The 23,279-nt window shown below is 40.2% G+C and overlaps 1 protein-coding gene across 1 annotated transcript in view; it reads left to right on the plus strand.

Annotated features, from left to right (window-relative positions):
* OPN5 (opsin 5) overlaps positions 1–7,028 on the plus strand; it is a 1,244,835-nt gene extending 1,237,807 nt beyond the window's left edge. Inside the window, exon 7 of the mRNA XM_044062686.1 lies at positions 5,374–7,028. Coding sequence (XP_043918621.1) covers positions 5,374–5,452 — 79 coding nt within the window. The 3' untranslated portion in view covers positions 5,453–7,028. The remainder of the gene's footprint in view (positions 1–5,373) is intronic.
* The last annotated feature ends 16,251 nt before the right edge of the window (positions 7,029–23,279 follow it).

The raw sequence follows: 23,279 nt of genomic DNA on the forward strand, positions 1-23,279 counted from the left end.
TTGAAATTGCCTTTGGACTGACATGCTCCCAGTCCTATTTGACTTTGAGTTCCAGCTTGTCTGTTAATGTTTATTATACAATGACTGGCCATTAACATTCTAAAACGAGCACGCTGAATGGCCAGCCTAACCAGCGTGCCCGTTGTATATACCAACGGAAAAAGGTCTGGTCGCCCGGACTTTTTTCCATTGGTATATTCTTTAATTTTAACTTTTTTCAACAAAAATTAAAATAAAATTTGTAGTCCGGACTCCAGACATACAAGAGAGACACCATGCAGAAAATAAAAAGGAAATCAGGTACGTTGTTTAAAACTAAAGACACGTACCAGATTTCCCTTGTATTTCCTCCATTCTGTCTCTCTCCTACCCTAAACTTCTCAAACCTTTTTTTTTTTAATCAAAAAAAAAGAAAAGAAAGGAAAAGCGGAGCAATGGAGAGCTTCTTTTCTCCATTGCTTACTTTCCCGAGCACTGATGTACTGGGTATGCATCGGAACGCAAGTCCCATACGCATGCACAGTACATTAACACAAGGAAGCAGTATACCACCAGCCGTGGAAGAACAGTAATGCATCATTATACAAAGACATTATTTAGGAAATGTAAGTATTTTTTTTCTTAAATAATGTCATTGTATAATAGCAATAACTGACTCCGTGGTTTTGGTATATTGAAATTTACCCACAGTTGGCTTTATTTAATCACTTGGGCTTCGCACTCATGATTAAACCACACCAACCATGGGTAAATTTCAATATACCACACCGACATCATCGGTTATTGCTATAATATTTATTTATTTATTACATTTGTTAAACAGGAAAAGTTTGGCTGAGTCAGGAGCCCGTTTTCAGCAGAGGCCCAGGGAGAAAAGCTCCAGATAATTAACAGTAACAAATACAATACTTGTCAGTACAATATTAGCATATGAAATATTTTACATAGGAAATTTTAAAAACACACAGAATTATATTTCAAGCTTAAGTACAGAACACTAAAGATGATGGTACAAAGACATGATAGCATATTACTCAAATTAGAATGTTACATAAGGAATATAGGAAGAACAGTCTAGAATTTTGTAAAGTCAACAGGAAATAACTGTATCCACAGTGGTGCCAAAAGTCCTTTGTAGAGGTGGAGATATAAAAACCAAGAAGAGACAATAATAATCCAAGAGAGGTAGTAGCAATGGGATGTAGACTATAGAAGAGCTGAGAGTGGTGGGACAGGATAAGTGGAGTTAGCCAAGAGTATGACAGGAGCAGAGCCACTGATTAGCTAGATAGTTATGAAGTAGTTGTTTGAAGTCTTGTGGGTGTGGATTTTTAGTGATGGTTTGAGGGACGGTGTTCCAGAGTTTGGTAATTTGGAATAGAGACAGTCACCATAATGATTGTGGGAGTGGGTGACCTTCGGCATAAGTTTATTGGAGGATCTAAGGAGCCTGGGGTTGTGACTAGGCTGGACAAGTTTGGAGAGAGCAGGACAGTTTGAGGGTTGGCGGATTAACTTGTGGGTCATAGTAAGTTGGTTAAGAGCTAATAAATTTGGGAGTTCTAGCCAGTTTAGCTGGGAGAGTGCGGAACAGTGGTGAGACCTTTTTAGAGCATTTGTGGCAAACTTGGTAATTTTGTTATAGCAAGATTCTAGATTGGTTAGGTCAGTCTTGCAAAGATTAATGAGAATATGAGATCCATAGAGGAGGGAGGAAACAGGTGAGATCAGGCAGTGGTGAGTCTGGTGTTGTGGGTAAGATATGGTCTGGCTCTATATAAAGTGCCAAGCTTGATGTGTACTTTTTTGATTGCTAGAGAGACATGTTTTTCAAAAGTTAGATTCTCATCAATAGAGACCTCTAGGAGTTTAGTATGAGTTGTGGGTTCAATTATGGTTCTGTTTGAGGAGAGGATGGACAGGGAGGCTTGACAGAGTGGTACATAGACCTGAAGAAGTCTAGAAGGATACACAGACCTGATGAAGTCTAGAAGGATACACAGACTTGAAGAAGTCTAGAAGGATGAAAATGATCTTTAACAATAGGTTATGAAAATAGAAATAGATTTTTACATGCAAAATGTATATGTATATATTTATATATATATTTTGATTGCCAAATGAACTAAGGTTGATATATTTCCAGCCATGTAGTATATTGTCTTGGATAAAATCACAGACCTAATAATCTACTTAATAATCTGGTTAAATAAGAGGTACCACATAATTATAAATTTTATTTAAAGTACATAAGGGTTATATATTATTATGACAGCTACTAAGTAGGGCAGGACCAACTCGAATGTCACACTGATGAGGGAAGGGATGTGAATTTAACATGTGTACCAATAACACTTTGTTTTACAGCACAATAAACTACTCCCATGCCTGATAAAAAGTATATATATATTTAGAAAGTTTGTGAAGAAATTATTACTCTATTTTTGTTTTACTTGGATCGCTTGTCTGTGTACTTAATAAAGGATTTTCAACTGGAAACAGACTGCCTGCCTTGCTTGGATTACTTTCGAATACTTAGTAATACTGTACATTATAAATTTTCTATCATTATTTTTTTGTTTTGTTTTGACTTGATGAGTTTAAGTTTGCTACTTCTACTACTATTGTCTGATCTGATTAATATACAGTGATTAACTAGAAATATATGGACTGAAAATCTTCCACACAGAGAAGTTTCTTACACTGTTATGATTTTTTTATGTTTGAAGATTATTAATTTGGTTTTAGTTAAGGTTTAGGATTAGTTGATGTTTGGACAGGTATGTTTTTATATTTTGGAAAGATGATTGAATTTTTGATTGGAGTTCTAGGGGAGGGGGGGCAGAGCATATAAGGGTGGCATCGTCAGCATATTGTACAATGGTGGCTAGATTGGTAGCAGCCTTGAGGTCATTTGTGAATAAGAAAAAGAGGAGAGGACTAAGTATAGAACCTTGGGGCATGCCAACAGAGATGGGGAGTAGGGGGGGAAGAGTGTTTTCTTATATAGTGGCTTGCTGATGATTGGACAGATAGCTGAGAAACAAGGAGAGAGAAGATGAGCTGAGGACAGTTTGTTGAGTAGTAGTTGGTGGGAAACAATGTCAAAGGCTTTTGACAAGTCAAGAAAGATAGAGGAAACAGCTTGGCCTTCATTTAGGAGATGCTGAATGGGTTATCAAATGCATTTTTGTGAGTTTCAAGGGAAGAAAAGTTTACTTTTGCTTATGTGGAGACTATTTTTAACATGAGAGGTTTTTGGATTGGTTTAGCTAATGCCTTTTGGTGATTTTGCTGTCATTTCTTTTAAATAATTTTTAAATGAAATCCAAATCTCTGCGATCACTGTAAAAGTAAAGAAAATATTATTAACACTGACAGGTCTGAACAGTGTTTTTGGTAATTCTGGAGAAAAAGCCAAGTAATGGGATATTGATATGGTTATATCATTTCTACAGCTGAGGCTATGAGCTGTTAACAAACTGCTTCCTATGGTATACTATCAGTCCCTGTTTGCCCAATGTATGACTTCTGGGTATGCCACTTAAAAATATGGTACTCTGAGGTAACTGGCCTTAGCTCCTCAATGGTCTCCCAGACTTCAAGCTTTGCAACTCCTTATAAACCTGTTGCAGTTATTTATTTTTATTGTATATGACCCTGTGCATCTGGTTGTAGCCAAAAGGTATTTCATTAATAGATTAAACAAGCAAGGTAAGTTTCTAAGCAAATAAAAATAGATTGGAGCAGGTAAATATACCCTTACTATGTCATCTAATTTCCTTTATTTATACTTTGGTTAACATGGTTAGTCCAACTAAGTTACTGGCCTCTTTTCAGAGGAGACCCAAGATGGTATTTATACAATAATGAGAAATTTGGCTATGGTATCAGGGAATTTCCTCTGTTATTTTTGATAGGTTCTATGGGATATTTTACATCCACCTAAGCCACCATAAACTCAAGCAATGGGACCTTGGTTTAAAGTCTCATCCAAAGGGAAACATATGCAGGTGTGTAGTACCCCTAATACCGCACTGCAGTGTCAGTAATCCCGTCTCCAGGAATGGGAATAGAACATTCAGCCTTCTGCAACAAAAGTGAGTGTGCCACTTGTTGTGTCACTGACACTGTCCTTTATCAGTATGTATTCATATTACAATTTGTTTCATTTCTATTAGCACATATACAGAACGTTCCCCAGCACTGATCACGTCACAATTTCTGTTCAAAGTAATGCATGAATTATCATCTGAGTCAGCTGGTCATGGTCCTTCCATTTAGCTCCTATAATATTAAGACATAAATGTCTGTGTTAAGCCATCAGGATAAAGGTAGATATTGCATGCAAAAAAAAGTTTCAGTGTAAACAACATTTTTTTTTCCTGTGAACTTGATGATTGCTTTGCATCTAGACCCACATATACCCAAGAGTTAGAATAGAAAGCAGAGAAACTGGTTACAGAGTGAGATCTAATAATCTAGCAAGAACATAGAAAGCTACATGTTGACAATGCACAGACATCTAACATGCATTTCTTAAAGGCAAGATTAAAAAGTGGAGGTACTACTCGATAGATATGAATGAAAATAATAGTGAAGCAATAGACAACAGAGAATTCTATATAAACAAAACTTACTGATGAGGTAAGTAATGTGGGGTTGTAGTACAATGATATATATATATATATATATATATATATATATATATATATATATATATATATATATATATATATATTTATTAACCATGGTAGAGTATTGATCCATATGGACATTTTTTCAGGCTCAGTCTGGGATCCCTGTCTGGTTAAGTGACTCAGTCAGAATCACACAGTTAAGCTAATGGAGGGTGCAAGGATCAAACCCTGGATTACAGGGAACAGCTTGGTAACAGTTCATACCCTTAATCTTTTTGTAACAGCTGCCAGACATGTGATGCTATTATTCTGGATGATGACAATGACAATGACTGTGGGGGTGTTATTCAGTACATGATTCCAAATCTAAAGGTTACATTTTATATTTATCAATAATGCAAATCCAGAAATGAAATGTAATGCCTTCTCTTGGTGTTGACTAATACAGGATAAGATTTGATGTACATTAAACACGTTATTGTTTAAGAATACTTAATGAGGAAATTTGATTTTTCTCAAATATGTATACAGAAGCTGAATATTTTTTCAGTACCATTCATATCTTATTTATGTTTTCATTATAAAACAAATTTCGACACACTCTCTCTTACTTTCACACACTCACACACACACACACACACACACACACACACACACAAGAATAATGTAGAGAGAGACTACATAGATACATTTTTTTTCTGTTTATTTAACAATTTACTTTTTTTTACTACAGGCTGTATACAATTGCTACAGATACAAGGTCATCCACTCTGAAACTGAAAGCATCTGAAGGACTAAAGGCTGGAAAGTAAAATGGAGTGACGTACATATACAGAATTTTGAAGGACCTTAAAATCAAGAACTGAATATAAATATCAACTGCTGCACAATTCCTGAAAAAAATATTTTAGCAAATGTAAATATGCACTTCATTTTAATATTGGTTGGAATAGTGTTGTGTCCAGAGCATATCTGTTCATCACCAGATGCTTTTTGCCCCTGTACTTGTGTTATATTATGCTGCCTTTCCATACACACACTGTGAGGCTGTCAAGTTGTTACTTAGAATGATTTCAAAATATGGCCACACTATCAGTGTTACCTATTATTGACATGTCTTTGTCTTTGTTTCACTATGGTACTGTTGTCTTAGCAGTTGCCAAAAACTTGTACACAAAGACAGCCTATTGGGTAGGGGTTACGCTGCCATTCGCACTTCCTGAGATACAGGCAGTGGAGTTTCAGAGGTGTCTGCTATAGGTACCTAAGTTTCAGGTGTTCGAAGACTACTGTCATGCAGCCAGGTTGTCAAGTGACTTGCAGCATTCACGGGTTGCTGGTGATATTTGAAATGAAATATGTTCAGATGAAGTGTGGCAGCCATGAGGAGACAGTACAGCAGCCACACCGCAACTGAACACATATTCATATTTGAGCAAGGTAAGTGCTGCAGCCTTGGGGAAGGAATGTGAGTGGGGGTTGGAGTGAAGAGTAGATTTTCATAAAGCATTCAGGTGAGGATTTAGGTTTAGTGAGTGGGAGGGTGTATTAGGGTTAGGGACTAAAAAATATTTATGGTTAGGGAATGGGAGGAGGGTATTAGGTTTAGAAAGCAATCAGGGATTTCAAGTTTAGGGAAAGAGGAGTGGAATTGTATGTTTATGGATCAATCAGAGATTTTAGAGTGGGAGGGGGAGCAAAGTTTTAGGGTTAGGTAACAACTGGATACTTTAGGTGTAGGAAATAGAAGGGGAGCTTTAGGGTTAGGTAGTGGTCAGGGTATTTAGGTTTAGGGAAGAGGAGTAGAATTTTATGGTTAGTGTTAGGGAATGAGGACTCAAGTTAGGGTCAGGAACTGGGAAGGAATATTAGTAGCTCCAATTGTGGAAAAGATCAAAGAGAGCAGATTACAGTAGTTTGGGCACATGTGCAGAAAAGAAGAAAACAATCTGGTGAAGATGATCTGGGACAGACAGGAACAAGACAAGAAGAAATGATGGATTGTGTGAAAGAAGATCAGCAACTGTCAGGTGTGTGTGTCAGAGAACACAGGAGTGTGGCATTGAATAAAGAGAGATGGTGACACCTGACGTAACACCCTGATGCCATGTAGAAAATGGGAAAAGTGGGGGTTGATGACGACAGTGATGATGATGAGTTAGAGCTCTACTACGGCTATGCAGTTTAGTAGGATCAGGCTGCTAGAAGTTAGGGAACTTAGCATTTAGATCACATGGCTGTGAGCAAGTGTGTCATGAGCTACTAGCATGTGACCTCTTGTAGCAGGGATACCTCACCAGGCTAGATCAAGAGATTCAAAACATGGCCTCCTTCTTGTGTATGTAGTCATGAGTGTGGACTTTTGTGCATGAGGTGTGCTTGTGTGTGTGTGTGTGTGTGTGTGTGTGTGTGTGTGTGTGTGTGTGTGTGTGTGTGTGTGTGTGTGTGTGTGTGTGTGTGTGTGTGTGTGTGTGTGTGTGTGTGTGTGTGTGTGTCATATGGATGAGGAGAGAAAAATGTTAACCTCTGGAATTATGGGTCAATACATGCATATTAAAAAGTTTTAGCAGGAAAAAGTCTGCTGTCACCATGTCATTTATATCTCCAGTACTATTCTACAGAAAAAGTTAGTGTACATGTGGTTTATGATGTATGTCTGCTGCATATTTTTGTATGTACTGCAGTGTACTTGTCAAAGCACAAAGTGGAAAATATCATTGCACTATATATTGCACTGGATATAAGCGTTATAATGTTTTATGGCTACACACTTAATACATTTCTATGAGATTTTCTTAGCTTTCTTCAAAAGTGATAACAGTGATGACATTATACACCTTGATGTTGCACCTGCACCTAGCCTCTTTTTCTCACACTCTAACTAACACTGCCTTTGTTGACATGGGTTTTCAAAATGCAATATGTATTTTTGCTGAGTATTAGCTTTACTATTTCTACTATCAGAAATGTTTTTGTAAAGCCTATCTGTTTACCTCTGTTGATTCCTTACATTTGTCAGTTTGTTAGTGATACAACCAACTGTTTAAATATGTTACCCTCACTGTATAATGAATTCTTTTCATATGTTAACTTGTAAATGTACTCACTCTATATGTATTTACTCCGTGTATAGGTGCTTGTATATGTATATGTATATGCTTATTGTTATTTGTGGAGATTTTCTCCTGGGCCTCCACTGAAAATGGACTCATATCATCCCAGTGGACTACCTCAGTAAAGAAACGAAAATAAATAAATCAATTAATAAAATCCTAACCTAGTCCCAGATAAAATGATGCCCCCTGTTTCCCCTTTTCATATAAATTGTGCAAAAGAAGTAAATATAACTTGTCTGATGGTGGTGAGGTAGGTTTAGAAAACATTATCTTGAGGGCCTAATGAGGTTATACAAGCAAGGGATGTGGTACTTTTATTGCTTCAAATTGCTTTAAAAAATGGGGATAGACTAAATATATATGCACTCTTTCAAATAAGTGTACACGTGGTTTATAATATGTCTGCTGCATATTTTTCTATGTACTGCAGTGTACCCGTCAAAGCACAAAGTAGAAAATATCATTGCACTATATATTGTACTGTATATATGCATTATAATGTTTTATGGCTACACACAATACATTTCTATGAGGTTTTCTTAGCTTTCTTCAAAAGTGATAAAAGTAATGACATTATACACCTTGCTTCGTACACAAGAAACTGTGACTTTCATGTGATTGTTGAAGTAAGCATATTCAGTTGTACGCTTTTAATACAGGAATACTATAATCAAATATATCTCATCATGAAAGACATTAATGGAACCGTAAACACACTCCCATTAAACTATGGAGAGTATGCACAGGCTCAGCTATAAACCAGTTTGCAAGATATTCATGGTATTTATGGTACACATGTGGTATAAAAGGACTACTCGGTGTAATCAATAAAGATCAAGACATCAGATTATGTGTGTTTCCTTTTTTATTGTCATTATGTCATAAATGCATCTTGCCTAAGAAAAGAATGTGTCACTGCTTAACTGATATTACTTTTTATAGGTTCATAGATGTTTACTAGGCTAATGACCACATGGGCCTTTTTAAGCCAAGCCATGCATCTAAAATCTCTGACAAGTTCTGGTACCATTGATAAGTGTAAACAGGGGCTTGTGAGACGAAACAGTTACAACAAGGGCCTGGGAGATGAACCATTTACAGGTTGCCTGTGTCCATTAGAGACATAGGTGCCAAGCTAGGGATGAATTTCCTGATCCCCATCCAATTGTCCAAGTTACACTTGAATTGGTTTAAGGAAGAACTCTACTTCACATAGACAGAGAACCTGTTTTAGAAATGGGGTAGTCTCTGGGATACATACCTGCCTCTCCAGCAGATGTTCTTCGTGTTTCACTGTTGCAGTCATTACATTTGGGGTAATTTGCTGGCAGGTTGCCCTCAGTTGGCCTGAATTCCAAAGTCTTGGGTCCTGCGTCGGTTGCTGTCTTCTCTTCCATGATGTCAGGTTGTCAGGGGTATAAAACATGCAGTCGACTCCATTTTCTTCAGTCTTTCTTGCCGCGAGGTGCCCGAAGCAGAAGCATTTCGCAAGTGCCGGTTGGCCAACTACTGAAATATTCGAGTTTGAGTTTCAGAACCAAACTCTTCAGTAAAGCTAACTACCCCATTGGATAAACTTTTTTCTTGCTTTTTACCGATGTCAAATACCTCATAAGGATTTCCATTTATACTATATTCCTTGCCTAGTCCCTGATCACAATGTGCCTGGCTGTCGGTTTTGTGCTATATTTAACCAATGCACTATTAAGCATTGGTATATTTTTGCATCAAAGTGTTTTGGAAACAGATTTAACTACACAGAAATGTCATCGGATAGCAATCCGACTACCGGAGTACATAAAAAATGCAAAGAAAAGGACAGAGAAAGGCAGTCAAGATCCAAAACCGACGACGAAGCTTCTCCTAAGCCAGTCGGCAGTTCGCCGGTACTCAGTGAGGTGCTTTCGCAGCCCCTGATACCCGCTACCTTCGAGTCGCAGGCCTCTACTGACACCCATGTGGAGTCTGGCATGCCACAAGATTCTCAAGGTATTGGACCAATGGATGTATCTCCCTCGGATGGGTCCAGAGCTGCTGAGCAGGCACTGGCTTCTGAGGGTGTATTCAGACCTCAACATTTGTATATCAAACTGACGACAGCTGCAAAATCAAAGACAAAAGCAACTTCTAAAACTAAAAAAAATTACGCCTGAGCCACGTGCACAGGCCTCTATGCCTAAAAAGCAGATGATCAAAATGGCTGAAGACCTTATTACCTTGATCAGAGGTACCCATCCCCCTCCAGATAAGAGGCCTAGGCAAGACACTGATTATGAATCTTCAGATCAGGTTTCTATTTCTTCTGATTTCTCTTCTGATCGGGAATTATCTTTCCTCCCTATGAGGATTCTGATGCTGAGGAGTCTATTCCATCTGCATCTCCTCCTGAGGATTATTCATTTGGAGAAACCTTGCATACTTTGAAGGAGCATTTTCACTTGGAGAGCCAAGACATCTCAGAATCAAAAAGAGGCTCAGGGATTTCCTTCTTCTCCCTCAGCACAAGCCTTTAGCCATTCCCCCTGTTTTAGACATTGTGGATGATGTTTTTTCGGAGTCAAGCCTGACCCCTGACTCCTTACCTCTGGCTCCCACTAAGCCTGACAGATATTACAGGGTCCCTGACTCACATACGTTTTTATTTAGAAACCCTGCTGCTGATCCTGAAACTATTTCACAGGGTTCAAATGGTGTTAAGGCCTCAACAGCAAAAAATCCTACCCCCTCTGACAGAGATTCAAGGGCACTGGACAGATGGGGAAAAAAAGTTTATACATCTGCAACCTTGGCAATCAGGGCCTTAAACTGTCAATTTCATATGCTTAAGTATCAACAACATGTTATGGGATTGCTGAAACAGAAAATGATGTTGATTTCAGAATGTGCAGAAAATAAAGAATTGCAGGAATTATTGCATGCAGCGGAACAAGTTGGAAAGCATACTTTGCAATGTGGTTTTGATTCTTTAGAGGCCTCCTGCTGGGCCGCAGTTACTGGCTCTGTGATTAGGAGGCATGCCTGGTTAAAGGAACAAAATTTGCCTGATCATGTTAAAGCTAAATTGCTAGATGCACCTTTACAGCATGACTCTGTTTGGTTTTAAGGCAAAAGAGGTTTTAAAGAAAATGGAAGACAAAGCTAAGTCTATGCAAACTGTTAAAAACTTCTTACAAGTGCAGCCACCAAGATTCAGTAGACACTGGCCTACAAAAAATTGGTCCTTTCCTGTGTCAGACATAGCTCAAAGGGGCAAATCCAGATGCCCTAAGGGTTCCAGATACCAGGCGCAAGACTCATACAGGTCAAAGCAATGGGGCGCATCCACCTCCAAATCTGGAGGAGATAAAGTGCAAGCCTACAGAAAGCAATCCCAATGACTTCCCTCTGCCTACACCAAGCACTTATCTTTTGGCAGCACCCATAGAGGGAAAATTAGCACTTTTTGCACAAAATTGGCAGTTAATAACCCAGGACAAGTGGGTATTAATCATCGTATCACAGGGATAAAGATTCCATTTCCACACCCTGCCAATGGCAAATGGTTGGCCAGATCTGCCAAAAAATCAGTGGGCAGAGGCACAGAAACAGGTTATGCCCATCATGGATATGGGGGCCATTCAGACAGTACCAAAACAAGAAAAAGGACAAGGTTTTTACTCAAGACTGTTTTTGGTGCCCAGAAAGGACATGGCCTGGCGGCCAATACTGGATTTATTGATTTTGAACACATACCTGGACATTCCAAAATTCAAAATGCTGACTTTGCAGCAGCTTCTGCCCATGCTGGGCAAAAAAGCTTGGCTGGTGACTTTAGATCTAAAAGAGGCATACCTGCATGTCCCAATAAGACAGTCATGCAGAAGATATATACATTGTCAAATTTAATGAGAACTTTGCAGTAGAAATGGATGCAAACATCAAGAACCTCTACTTTTGATGAACTCAGAATGCAAGAAAGATACAGATATTTTAATAGTTATTACTTTAGATACACCTATTTGAGTGTGACAGATGTGTCTAACTACTGGAATGCTGCTCTCAGTTTTAAACATTCAGTCAATGATATCACCTCCATAATAACTATCTACATATGCTTAAAATCATACTAGAGACCAATTGCAAACGTGTCTCCTGATAAAAATTCTTGAAAAAAAATCATATCTCCAAATATTTTAATTTGTTGAAAAGTACTGAAGAAAAAACAATATGATTTCTAGTATGGCTATGGCACTTAAATTTCAGTTGAGTCAGTAAATGAGTCTATTTGTGACAGTATAAAAATGGCCTACTAAAAGGAATACTGTAGACCAACACAAAATGCACATTTGAATCAGTAGATCACTACTTTCTTCTACAAATCCTGAGAAAGGCAGGTTTTGTAAAAGGAGTTGTGGGTTGATTCCACAGTTACATATTCAGTATTACTCTATCTGAAAGTTAGATTACTTAAAGATCAGTGTTAGCCCTCAAAGACCTCACAGTGTCAAAGGTTCCATACCATGGCCACTGTTTTTCCACACATGTTCCAAAAGGAACCTCTGTATTCCAGCTATGTAGCCCACTCTTAGAACTCTATCCCCTTATCCTTTAAACATAGTATCAACATTTCTAATTTCAAGGCTAGACTAAAAAACATCTGACACCTGTACCTGCAGAACTCTCAAAACAGATGCATGACCAACTATAACTATACCTTTTGTACTGTGAATCTCTAATACCTCCATATCTTAGCAGGTAGTGATGGTCTAACAGCAAAGGAAGCTCTCATTGCACTGATACCATACTACTAATGTAATCACTTCAGCCAATACTTACTACAATTTTTCATCTCTAATGTCCTTCCATAACATGCTCATCTCCCTAATAGTTAACTCTCTCCAAGTCCTTACTTCTCTCTCCTGCTTATTACTCCCTCATCTCATTCTGTTACTCTTGTCTATTTTGGCAGTAGAATATTCTATCTCCCCTCCATATAGCATTAAAATATATCCATTTTTTTGAAAAACTGTAAATTAATTTACTTGACACAAGCTATCCATTTCTGCAAAGTATCTTGTTTCTTTCAGTACAAATTGTATTTTTTTTGTATTCTTGATCACAATTTCTCCTATCATATTTTGTAAATGTATTTCAATCTCTTATGATGTCTCTTATCCTCCATATATATTACACCCCAATCTATTTTAAAATATTTAATCTGTTGTGAGGCTTTTCTTGTCTTGTATATAATTACTCATACTCATTAACTATCATTTAAATATTTTTGAATGTATTATGAAGCTTTTTACCCCGGGTCTACACTGAAAATGGGCCATTGGCTCAGTCAGACTTTCCTGGTTACCAATGACAAATACAAAAAAATAAAATAAATATTACCTTCTCAGTAGACAGCCTTCTTTTTTAGAAATAAAAAGCACTACTTCTCAAACTGTATGCATGAGCCTTCAAAAAGATTTTAAGCACTTCTGGAACCAACTATTTTCATAAAGCCATGTCATAAACTTCTAAACTATAGCCATAATACTTTTGGGAAGATGCAGACTAATTCAAATAACTATCTGTCTGAATATACCCAGTCAATCAAGTCTAGCAACAGAAGGATTTGGGTATTTAATTTGACCCCACCTTTAAATATCACACTAAATCTACAGCTGGAAATACTTCAATATCTAAGCTTATCTGCAAACCATCCAAGCTGCTAATACCAGAAATACACTAAGCTATGGGCATTTAATTTACCTTTTGATCCTTAATTTGGTTATACATAGGTTCATAGGTGTGTACTAGGCTAATGGCCCTGAAGCCTTTACAAGCCTAGCCCATAGAAGTACCCTGGCATCGTGCCACCCGATGTTAGTTCTGAGTACTTCTATCAAGTAGAGCCACTGGAGTGATCCCCGGGGTGAACTTTCTGTTTCCCATCCACTCATCAAGAGGTGCTCTGCTTGACATGTATGGGAAGTCTATTCCAGAGCATGGGCAATCTCTGGGTTATGAACCTGTCCCTCCAGTATGTTCTGTTGATTGTGGTAATGAGGTTGAGGTCTCTTGAGTGTGTGGTGCAGGGGGATTGAGATTTCTTTAGCTGTAGCATTTCAAACAGAGATGGGTCAGACATGGCTTTGTAAGTCAAGGAGAGATTGCCTCTTAGTAGATGGTATAAGATGGAGAATAGCTGGAGTTTTTTGAGTCTGTCCATGTAGGACATGTGTTTAAGGCCTAATATCCTCTTCGTGAGGTACTTTTGTGGCCTTTCCAGCTGTTGCATGTGACTAGTGAGATACATGCCAAATGGGGCATTTTCTTGATGATTGGCCTAATGAGAGAAGAGTAGAGAGAAATGATGACCTCTTCCTTCCTGGATACAAAACCCTTGGTAATGAGATGAGCCACATAGAGGGACTTTCTGACCACAGTGGCAATGTGGTGGTCAAAGGAGAGGTTGCTATAAACCTGTGTCCCCAGATCTCTTATAATGCCCACAGTGTTCAGTGGACTCCCATTGATGTAGTAATTAGTGGGAACTGAGTTTTTCCCAAAGGGGATGATGATGAATTTTTTGCCATTAAGCTTAAGGCCATGGTTTTGGCACCAGTCATTGGTCTCAGTGAGTCCTTTCTGTAGGATGTCTACATCACTTGGGGGAGTTAATAATTTCTCCCAGCTTGCAGTCATCTATGACCTTGGTCAGCCACCCTCTGTGTTGTCCTGGACTTCTGAGAAGTAGAATGCGAAACACAGAAATCCTCTACCAACTAATAAAACAGCTGGTGTAAAATAAATATAGTTGAAGTAGCAAACAAACACCAACTGTACCACAGCTAGGAAGTTTATTATAAAACAGGTAAGGGCTTTCAGGGGTGTCTTGTATCTTTAAGACTTAATTGATAGCAGGTGCTTCTACTATATAAGGAATGAATTGTTTTTGTGAGTTGTCTGATGAAGGGGCACATCCCTGAAAATGCTTACCTGTTTTATGATAAACTTCCTAGCTGTGGTACAGTTGGTGTTTGTTTGCTACTTCTGAGAAGTAGATGCCAAACAGGAGAAGACCCAGGACCGATCCCTTTTGGACTTCACTCATGACTGGTTAGCAGTCTGACTTGGAGTTCGCTACTTTCACACTGTGGGTTCTATCTGTGAGTCAATTTGCAACCCACCTAGTGATATAGGAGTTGATACCTAGTTTTGTGAGTTTATCAATAATTTCTGAGTGGGGAATGGTATCAAAAGCCTTGGCCAGATCGAGGTAGGCTGTATGAACTGCCTTGCCCTCATCCACAGCCCTGGTGACTGACTCAAAGAAGTCAACCAGGTTGAACAGGCATGATCTACCTTTCCCAAAACCAAATTGCATAGGATCTAGAGTTTGGAGATTCCCTATATCCTTGTTAATTAGGTCTATGATGATGCACTCCATAGCCTTACATATTAGACTCATCAGGCTAATGGAGCGATAATTGCCAGGGTCTGTAGTCGCTCCTCCTTTATGGAGGGGGATGACTGTAGCAGTGTGCCATTCGGTAGGGACAAAGCCGGAGGTGAGGCTGTGACTGAACAGGGAACACAGATGTGGTGCCAGTTCACTTTGTAGTTCATGTAGAAAACACCCAGGGATATTGTCAGATCCCATGGAAGCTGTATTCTTGGCCTTGGACAATACAGCTTTAACATGCACTGCAGTACTGCTAGGTGCCTGGCATTCCTTTGCTATTATGATTGGTCCTTTGGGGGGGAGAGAGGGGTAAAGTTGGCACTGAATCTGTCAGCCAGTATGTTAGCAATATCTTTTGGCTCAGTATAGGAGGTACCATTGTGCAGTAATTCAGAGCAAACCTGGGTATTGCTGTGGAGATTCTTGATATAACTATAAAAGGCTTTGTGGATGTTTTTAGTGTCTGCCACAATTCTGCCTTCATAGCTGGCTTTAGAGGTTTTGATGAGGGATCTCAACTTTTTGTCGAGGCTAATAAGAGAGTTTTTCCAGTCTTGGGACTTCACTTTTTTTCTGCAACAGTTTCTTCCTTCTGTTGTAGAGTTTACTAATGGCAGGGGACCACCAGATTGACTTGCTTTTTTGGGAGGAGAGTGTCTTGGTTCTGTTGGGTATGGCTAGTTCCATGCATTTATGTACATGTTCATACAGTACATTGGTGTATGCTTCAGCAGTCATGCATCTATTTTCCATTGACATGTGTGCCATGAAGTTAGCCACCTCTGTTTTTAGGAGCCCAAGTCAGCTTTGGAGAAGTTTTTCATGATGGTTACCTTTGCAGGGGTGTGGGTGAGATATGGATTTCCATGGTGATTAGTTTGTGGTCAGATCTAACCAGGGAGGAATTGACTACTGGTGTAGAGCAGCATTTCCCCATGTTAGTAATAACCAGGTCAAGGATGTTGCTTGCTCTAGTGGGGGTAAGAATGAGCTGGTCCAGGGCATTGGAATTGATGAATTCCAGAAAGTGTTGCGCCACTGTATTGGTGCATGAGTAGTTTTCCCAGTTGATGGAGGGGTAGTTGAAGTCATCTAGTATTAGAATCTTGGGTTGGACCCTAATAGTTTCCAGGGTGCTTAGGAACATGGAGTGAGAGTCTTGGGGCATGGTTGGGGACCCATAGTTGGGAATCACCATCTTACGCAATGTTAGTTGTACCTGAAGTATCTCAGATGCATTATGCTGGGCTACTAGTCTGAAGGTGTGAATATCCTTTATGAATTCAGAGACACCACCGCCTTTGGAGCTTCAGTCCATGTTCTGGGGCTGAAAGTTGTGGAATGAGTTATAGCCTGGTAGTGCAGGGGTGCTTTCTGCTGCTTTAAGCCAGGTCTCCGTTACAGCATAAATGTCGATGTTCTCCATTTTGAGGAGTGCTTCCAGGAAGTGCATCTTGAGACTTAGACTTCTAGCATTGAGCAGTATGACCCTCAGATTGCATTTATTTATAGCTGTTACAGTGGTAATTTGGTCTTTGGAACATCGCCTAAGAAAGGCAATATAGAGGTGGCAAGAGCCTTAGTATCTGGAAGCCCAGGGGTGACAGATGCAGGCCACCTCTGGCAAAGCATTGAGGTTTGTCAATCATGTCATCCCAAGCAGACAGATACTAGATCCCCTTAGAATGACACCAGAAACTTAGCCAATTGTTGAAGTCAGTCATGTTCTGCTTGTACTGCAGTATCATTCTGGGTGACAGCAGGATGCTGCTCAGGGCTAGGGTCATACCTACATGGGGCACATAATCCAAGAGCTCTTCCATGTCTCTTTTCATGTAGTCCAGGAAGGTGCATTTCAGGTCATTCACACCCACATGAACAGTGACAGATTCATACTTGTACTTGTGGAGTGACCAGAGTGTGTGTGTTATGTGTCAGATTCTGGCACCTGATAGACAGCTGACTGTTACCTTCTCCTTATTCAACCTAGTGAGTGGGACATCAGTGTGCCTCACTATCAAGTCACCTATGATTAGTGTATTAGGCAAGCTGTTTTGCCTTAGGAGTTTAGGTTGAGGGGCACACTGTGTAGGTGAGCTATGTGTCTTGTGGTTTGTGCTGTGTTGTGGTGGTCGAGTGCCTTTCTGCCTTGGAGGTCTCTGCTGTTTGGGTAGATTTCTATTGAGGTCCTCTATGAAGGTGGGTGTGTGGTTTGTGTTTTTATGTGAGAGCTGTGATGGACAGTATTCTAGAGGACTATTTGTTGTATGTGGTGTGGTACAGGTGTTGAACTTCTCCTCTTGACCAGCTGTTCTGGTCTTGGCTTGAGAGTGCATGGATTCCAATTTGGATATATGAGTATATCTCTCACAAGTCTGACTGTTGTGAGGTAAGACAAGAGGGTTGTCTCTGTACATGAGGCAGTTGTTACACTGCCTCAGAATGTCCAAGTTCACTAGGTTAATAGGAGAAAGCACAGGGAACTGACCTTTAGACATGCAAGGAGGGATGGTCATTATTACTAAGTACTGGAGCTGTTTCCTTATATATTCCTTTTACAGGAAAAACATCACTCAAGGAGTCTGAGTCTGTACAGAACACTGCCAAACACTTGAGGGGAAACTAATACATAAACCCTGGACATTTAAGGATGACGTATTTAGGTAGGTATTTTGAAGTTAGAAAGAAATCAAGCAGTATTTACTGAACAATATAGCATTAGCTTGTTAAGAATGATGAAAAGAGGGGAGTCACATGAATGGCTACTACTAATGCTGGTCTCAGCACAGCTTCACTCTGTTGGGATACAATACTCCTTTGCATCTTCTCTCACCAGAAGCAAAATGTTAGCACCAAGCCCAAGAAGAAAAGCAGGCCACAGCCTGTTTGGTGATCCACAGTCCTGTCCCAGATCTTCAGGCTTGTAGCCTTTTTCTGGCAGATGCCTTGAATAGCAACCAGACCAATCAGGTATGTTAAGCACAGGTACTTACTCTAACCAGAAAGAGTCAGGAATCAATGCACTCTGCTCCTACTCTCACCAGGATCAGAATATAAACACAAATTACAAGCTGTCACCTACAAGAAGTTTTCTGGTGATCACCAATCTCCAGGAAATAATGTAACTGCACTCCCCCTCTCACCAGGAGAAAACAGAAGCACTAATCCCAAGATGACTACTGAGAGGCAGAATGTGGGCTCTCCAATAACTGGTGGTCTTGCAATAGATGCTTAAAAGTAAGATGAAAGATGGAAAAAATGGTTTATCCTAAACACTGCAGTGTGCACTAGAGGAGTTAGATGTGAAAGTCAGTAACTTAAGTTTTACTTGTCTAAAAAGTTAGGTTTTAGTGGAGAGTCACTATTTTTAAAACATCAAAATAGATTGAAAGGGGGTTGTCACTTTTGCACTCTGGTACTATGGAATATAGTAGGATGGCCAATAAATTTAAATAGTTGAAGGGGAGTGATTTCATAAAATGATAATTTTGGGCTTACTCATGCCAGCCAGTAAAAGCAGAGAGGAAATGAGATATATGGTCAAATTAACATAAGGGGTAGGCAACTAGAAAGACAGTGGTGTCTAAGAACACAACAGTAACTGGGTGGGAGGGTGAAAACATTTTCTGTCTGGCTCACAGGAGACAGAGCTATGGTCTCTTTTCAAGTTTTAATATGCAATTAAAAGCAGAATACAAGTAAAACACAGTGTAAAGAAAACAAATCACAGTATACAAAATAGAAAAAGGCAATAAAGTAATACAAAATACAACAAATAAAAAGCAAATTAACCTTTCCCCTACAGCAAACTGTAGCAGAGTCAAGAATAGTTGTGTAAGAACTTACCATAACCTTAGATGCCCTTCTTTTCCATGTTGCAGTATTCATAACAATAGGGAGTTGCTGCCAACAGCTCCGCCTTCCGACCAGTATACCAAAGTCTTTGCTTCTGGAGGGTACGTGTGATGTCCCCCATCAGGGTCATAAACCAACTTAGGGTATAATGGCAATTAAAAGCAGAATACAAGTAAAACACAGTGTAAAGAAAACAAATCACAGTATACAAAATAGAAAAAGGCAATAAAGTAATACAAAATACAACAAATAAAAAGCAAATTAACCTTTCCCCTACAGCAAACTGTAGCAGAGTCAAGAATAGTTGTGTAAGAACTTACCATAACCTTAGATGCCCTTCTTTTCCATGTTGCAGTATTCATAACAATAGGGAGTTGCTGCCAACAGCTCCGCCTTCTGACCAGTACACCAAAGTCTTTGCTTCTGGAGGGTACATGTGATGTCCCCCATCAGGGTCATAAACCAACTTAGGGTATAATGGTGACATCTGCACGCACCCTCCTTAGAATGAACTGTCAAATGCAGTAGTAGTCCTGTGGATAGAAGGGTCCCAAGGGAGCCCTTAGAGTTACATGTAGGCTAGAGTCAGGGTAGCAGGAAGTTTGTGTTTAGTGGAGAAAGTGGGGGATAGAAGGGTTATGTCCTCACAAGTCAGTATGATATGTAAATGGTAAGATAGAAGGGTAGGTTGGGGAGACTGAATACTGCAACATGGAAAAGAAGGACATCTAAGGTTATGGTAAGGTCTTACACAACTATTCTATGTCTTTCTATTCACATGTTGCAGTATTCATAACAGTAGGGAGAGTACCAGAGCTTTTAGGTATGGTTCTGGGTGGAGGATTGGTTCCCTGGTCAATGAGTCCTTGGAGTATAGACCTGGCAAACCCTGCCCTAGCTCTAGAGACTAGGTCCAGCTTGTAATGTTTGGTAAAGGTGTGGACAGAAGTCCAGGTGACAGATTCCAGGATGGAAGTGTAGTCAATTTCTTTGAAAAAGGCAGCTGAGGAAGCAGCTTCCCTTGTGGAGTGAGGTTTGACTTGACCGTGCAGGGATTTTCCATGGTAAGAGTAGCATAAGGTAATGGATTTAGAAATCCATGAGGAAATGGTTTGCTTGGAGACTGCCTACTCTAGAGGTCAGAGGTGGAAGGAGATGAAAAGTTGATCTGACTTTCTGATAGGTTTGGTTTTGTCTAAGTAATACCTCAATTGTCTGTGGACATCCAAGGAATGGAGATTCCTTTCTGAGAAATTTTGTGGTTGAGGGTAGAAAACCAGTAGATTAATGGTCTGGTTTAGTGAAAGTTCATTAACCACCTTCAGCTTGAAGGAAGGGTTGGTCCCAAGATCAACTCTGTCCTTGTGGAAAATAAGGTAGGGAGAGGTAAGCATGAGGGCTTGTATCTCTGATACCCTCCTGCCGGATGTAAGGGCCACTAGTAGAACCGTTTTCAGTGTGCATAGCTTTAGGGATACTGAATGAGCTAGTTCAAAGGGTGACAATGTAAGTTTTTCTAGTACAAAGTTCAGGTCCCAAGGGGGGGGGGTAGGTTTCTTGGGAGGCCTAATGTGAAGAACCACTTTGAGGAAAAGTTTAACCTCCATTCTAGTAGCCATAGGAGGGGAGATGGGCAGACAGGCAGAGATGGCAGATAAAGGCACTTTGACTGATGAGTATGTTAGTCCTGAGTGAAGTAGCTCACACAAATAGTAAAGGACCATAGGTATGGAGGTATTCAGAGGGTCCTGTTTTTTCCTTTGACACCAATAAGAGAATCTGTTCCATTTGGATACATAGTTTCTCCTGCAACTAGGCTTTCTGGACTCCTGCATTACATTAAGTACGTCCTCTGAGTATAGGTGTCTGTAGGGGATCAAAACCCTATCACCCATAATGTTAATTTCAGATTGTTCACCTGAGGGTGTAGTAGGGATCCCCTGTCCTGTATGAGCAGGTCTATTCAGTGGGGTAACCTGTGGTGATGGCCCTTGGCTAGTAGGTGTATGAGAGGAAACCAATGCTGTCTGGGCCAAAAGGGGGTCACCAGTAGGATTTTTGGCTTGTCCCTCTCTATTTTCAGAAGGACTTTCTGAATTAAAATGAAGGGGGAAAGCATAGAGGTACATTCCCACCCAAGAGAAGGAGAAGGCATCCACTTTCCACACTTGCTTATGCAGATTCCTTGTGCAGAATTTGGACATCTGTCTGTTCTGGGTGGAGGCAAAAATGATGTGCTTGTGGAATACCTCACCTGTCAGTTATGTCCAGAAATACTTCCCTGTGAAGCATCCATTTGTGACTGGGAGCTGAAGTTCTGCTCAGGAAGTCTGCCATGACATTCTCTGTTGAACAGCTACCAGATGAATGTGGAGGGATACTGCTAGGTTCCAGATCTGGATTGCTAGGCTGCACAGAGGGTAGGACTTTGTTCCCTTCTGCTTGTTTATGTACCACAGGACTGTCATATTGTCTGTGACTACTTTCAGGGTTCCTGGCTGAAGGGCTGGTTTGAAGGTTAGTAGGGCGAAATGTAAAGCCCTCATTTCTTTAATGTTGATATGTTCCTTTTGTCTTGGGTTGGACTATGTGCCTTGCACAGAGAGTTGTTTTTGGTTTGTAAGTAGCACTGCCTCCTACCCCAAGTCGGAAGCATCTGTGGAGACCTGTTGGAAGGGTGCAGAGACATGCAGGCAGGTGCCTTGGTTGAGGTAGAGAGCTAATATCCACCACTGGAGTTCCTTCTTCAAACATTGAAGTAAGGGGAGGGGGGTGTCCAGGGTTTGGATGTGTTGGCTCCATAAGTTTTTCAAGGACCCACTGAATTTTTGGCATGTGGAGTTTTGCCAGAGGCAACATGGGTATCAGTGATGACATGTGGCCTAGAATTCTTAAAATTTCTCAAGCTGGCAAGGAAGTGTAAGAGAGGAGTTTTTGGAAGTATGGACAAAGGTCTGCAATTCTTTGATCTGGAATGAAGGCTTTCATTTTGTCTATTATGATCCTGCATCCCAGGAAAACCAGGTCCTGAGAGGGGATCAGGTGAGACCTTTTGTGATTTATGGTGAACCCTAATTAAGATAGGGTGGAGATTACCTGTTGTAGATGTACTAGGAGGAGTGAGCGGTCTTGATGAAGAATGAGCAGGTCATCCAGGTATGGGTATATCTGAATACCCTGAGTCCTGCAGTGAGCGATGACAGTGGCCAGGCACTTTGTGGAGACTCGGGGAGCAGTAGAAGGTCCAAAGGGCAAGGCAGAGAATTGCAAATGGCAAGAGACTATTGCAAATCTGAGGTATTTCCTTTAATCTGGGTGAAAAGAGATGTGTAGGTAGGCATCCTTTAAATCCAGGGCTACCATGAAAGCCTGAGCTGGAATGAGTGGTAAGAGCAGGGGTAAGATAATCATTTTAAAGCTGGAACTTGGAGAAAGAGGTTTAGAAAGGATAAATCTAGGATTGGCCTCCATGGGCCATTCTTCCTTGGTACCAGAAACATTCTGGAGTAAAATTCTATGTTTCTTTGATGGTATGGTACCTGTTCTATGGTACCTTGCTCTAGACATTGTTGAATGATAGGAGGAAAAAGAAAAAGGTGGGTTTGGCTTGCAGGAGGTTGAGGGATACCACAGAAGGGTGGTATCATCCAACAAGTCATAAAGTAGCCTGAATGACGGAGAGTACCCATTGCTCTGATGTGATTATCTACCAGGAGGGAAGGGAAAGGGGGAGATGGAGGGAAAGTGGGGTGTTTTGGTGCAAGGTTGGATAGTCACAGAGGAGGTGGTCTGGAGTTGTCAGACTGGCCTCGAAAAGGCATAGTGAAAGATCTGGTTGTAAATCTTGGAGAATAGTTTGTCTGCTTCCTTTTGACTGTGGAGCAGAGTGTGAGGACTGCCTTTTGACAAAGGAAGGTTTTTGTGGATAATTCCTGTGGTATCTTGGTATAGGAGATACCAGTAGGTGTTTAAGATTTTGAAGTTCCTTACCCTTTTCTTGAAGGGATTTGAGGAGTTCTGCTGAGGCCTGCCCAAACAGAGCCTTATTATCCAGGGGTGCATTCAACAATTTTGTTTGCACATCCATGGGTAGGGTTTGCAGTCTCACCCAAGAATAATGCCTCAAGACTGCTCCAGATACAGCAGACTTAGATGAGGCTTCCACAGCATCATAACTGCACTTTATTGAGTGTCTAGTTACTTGGGATGCAGTGGAGAGGAGGGTATTAATTT

Source organism: Protopterus annectens, chromosome 2.part1 (assembly GCF_019279795.1).
Source record: "Protopterus annectens isolate FY-2018-M chromosome 2.part1, PAN1.0, whole genome shotgun sequence".
Taxonomy (NCBI): domain Eukaryota; kingdom Metazoa; phylum Chordata; order Ceratodontiformes; family Protopteridae; genus Protopterus; species Protopterus annectens.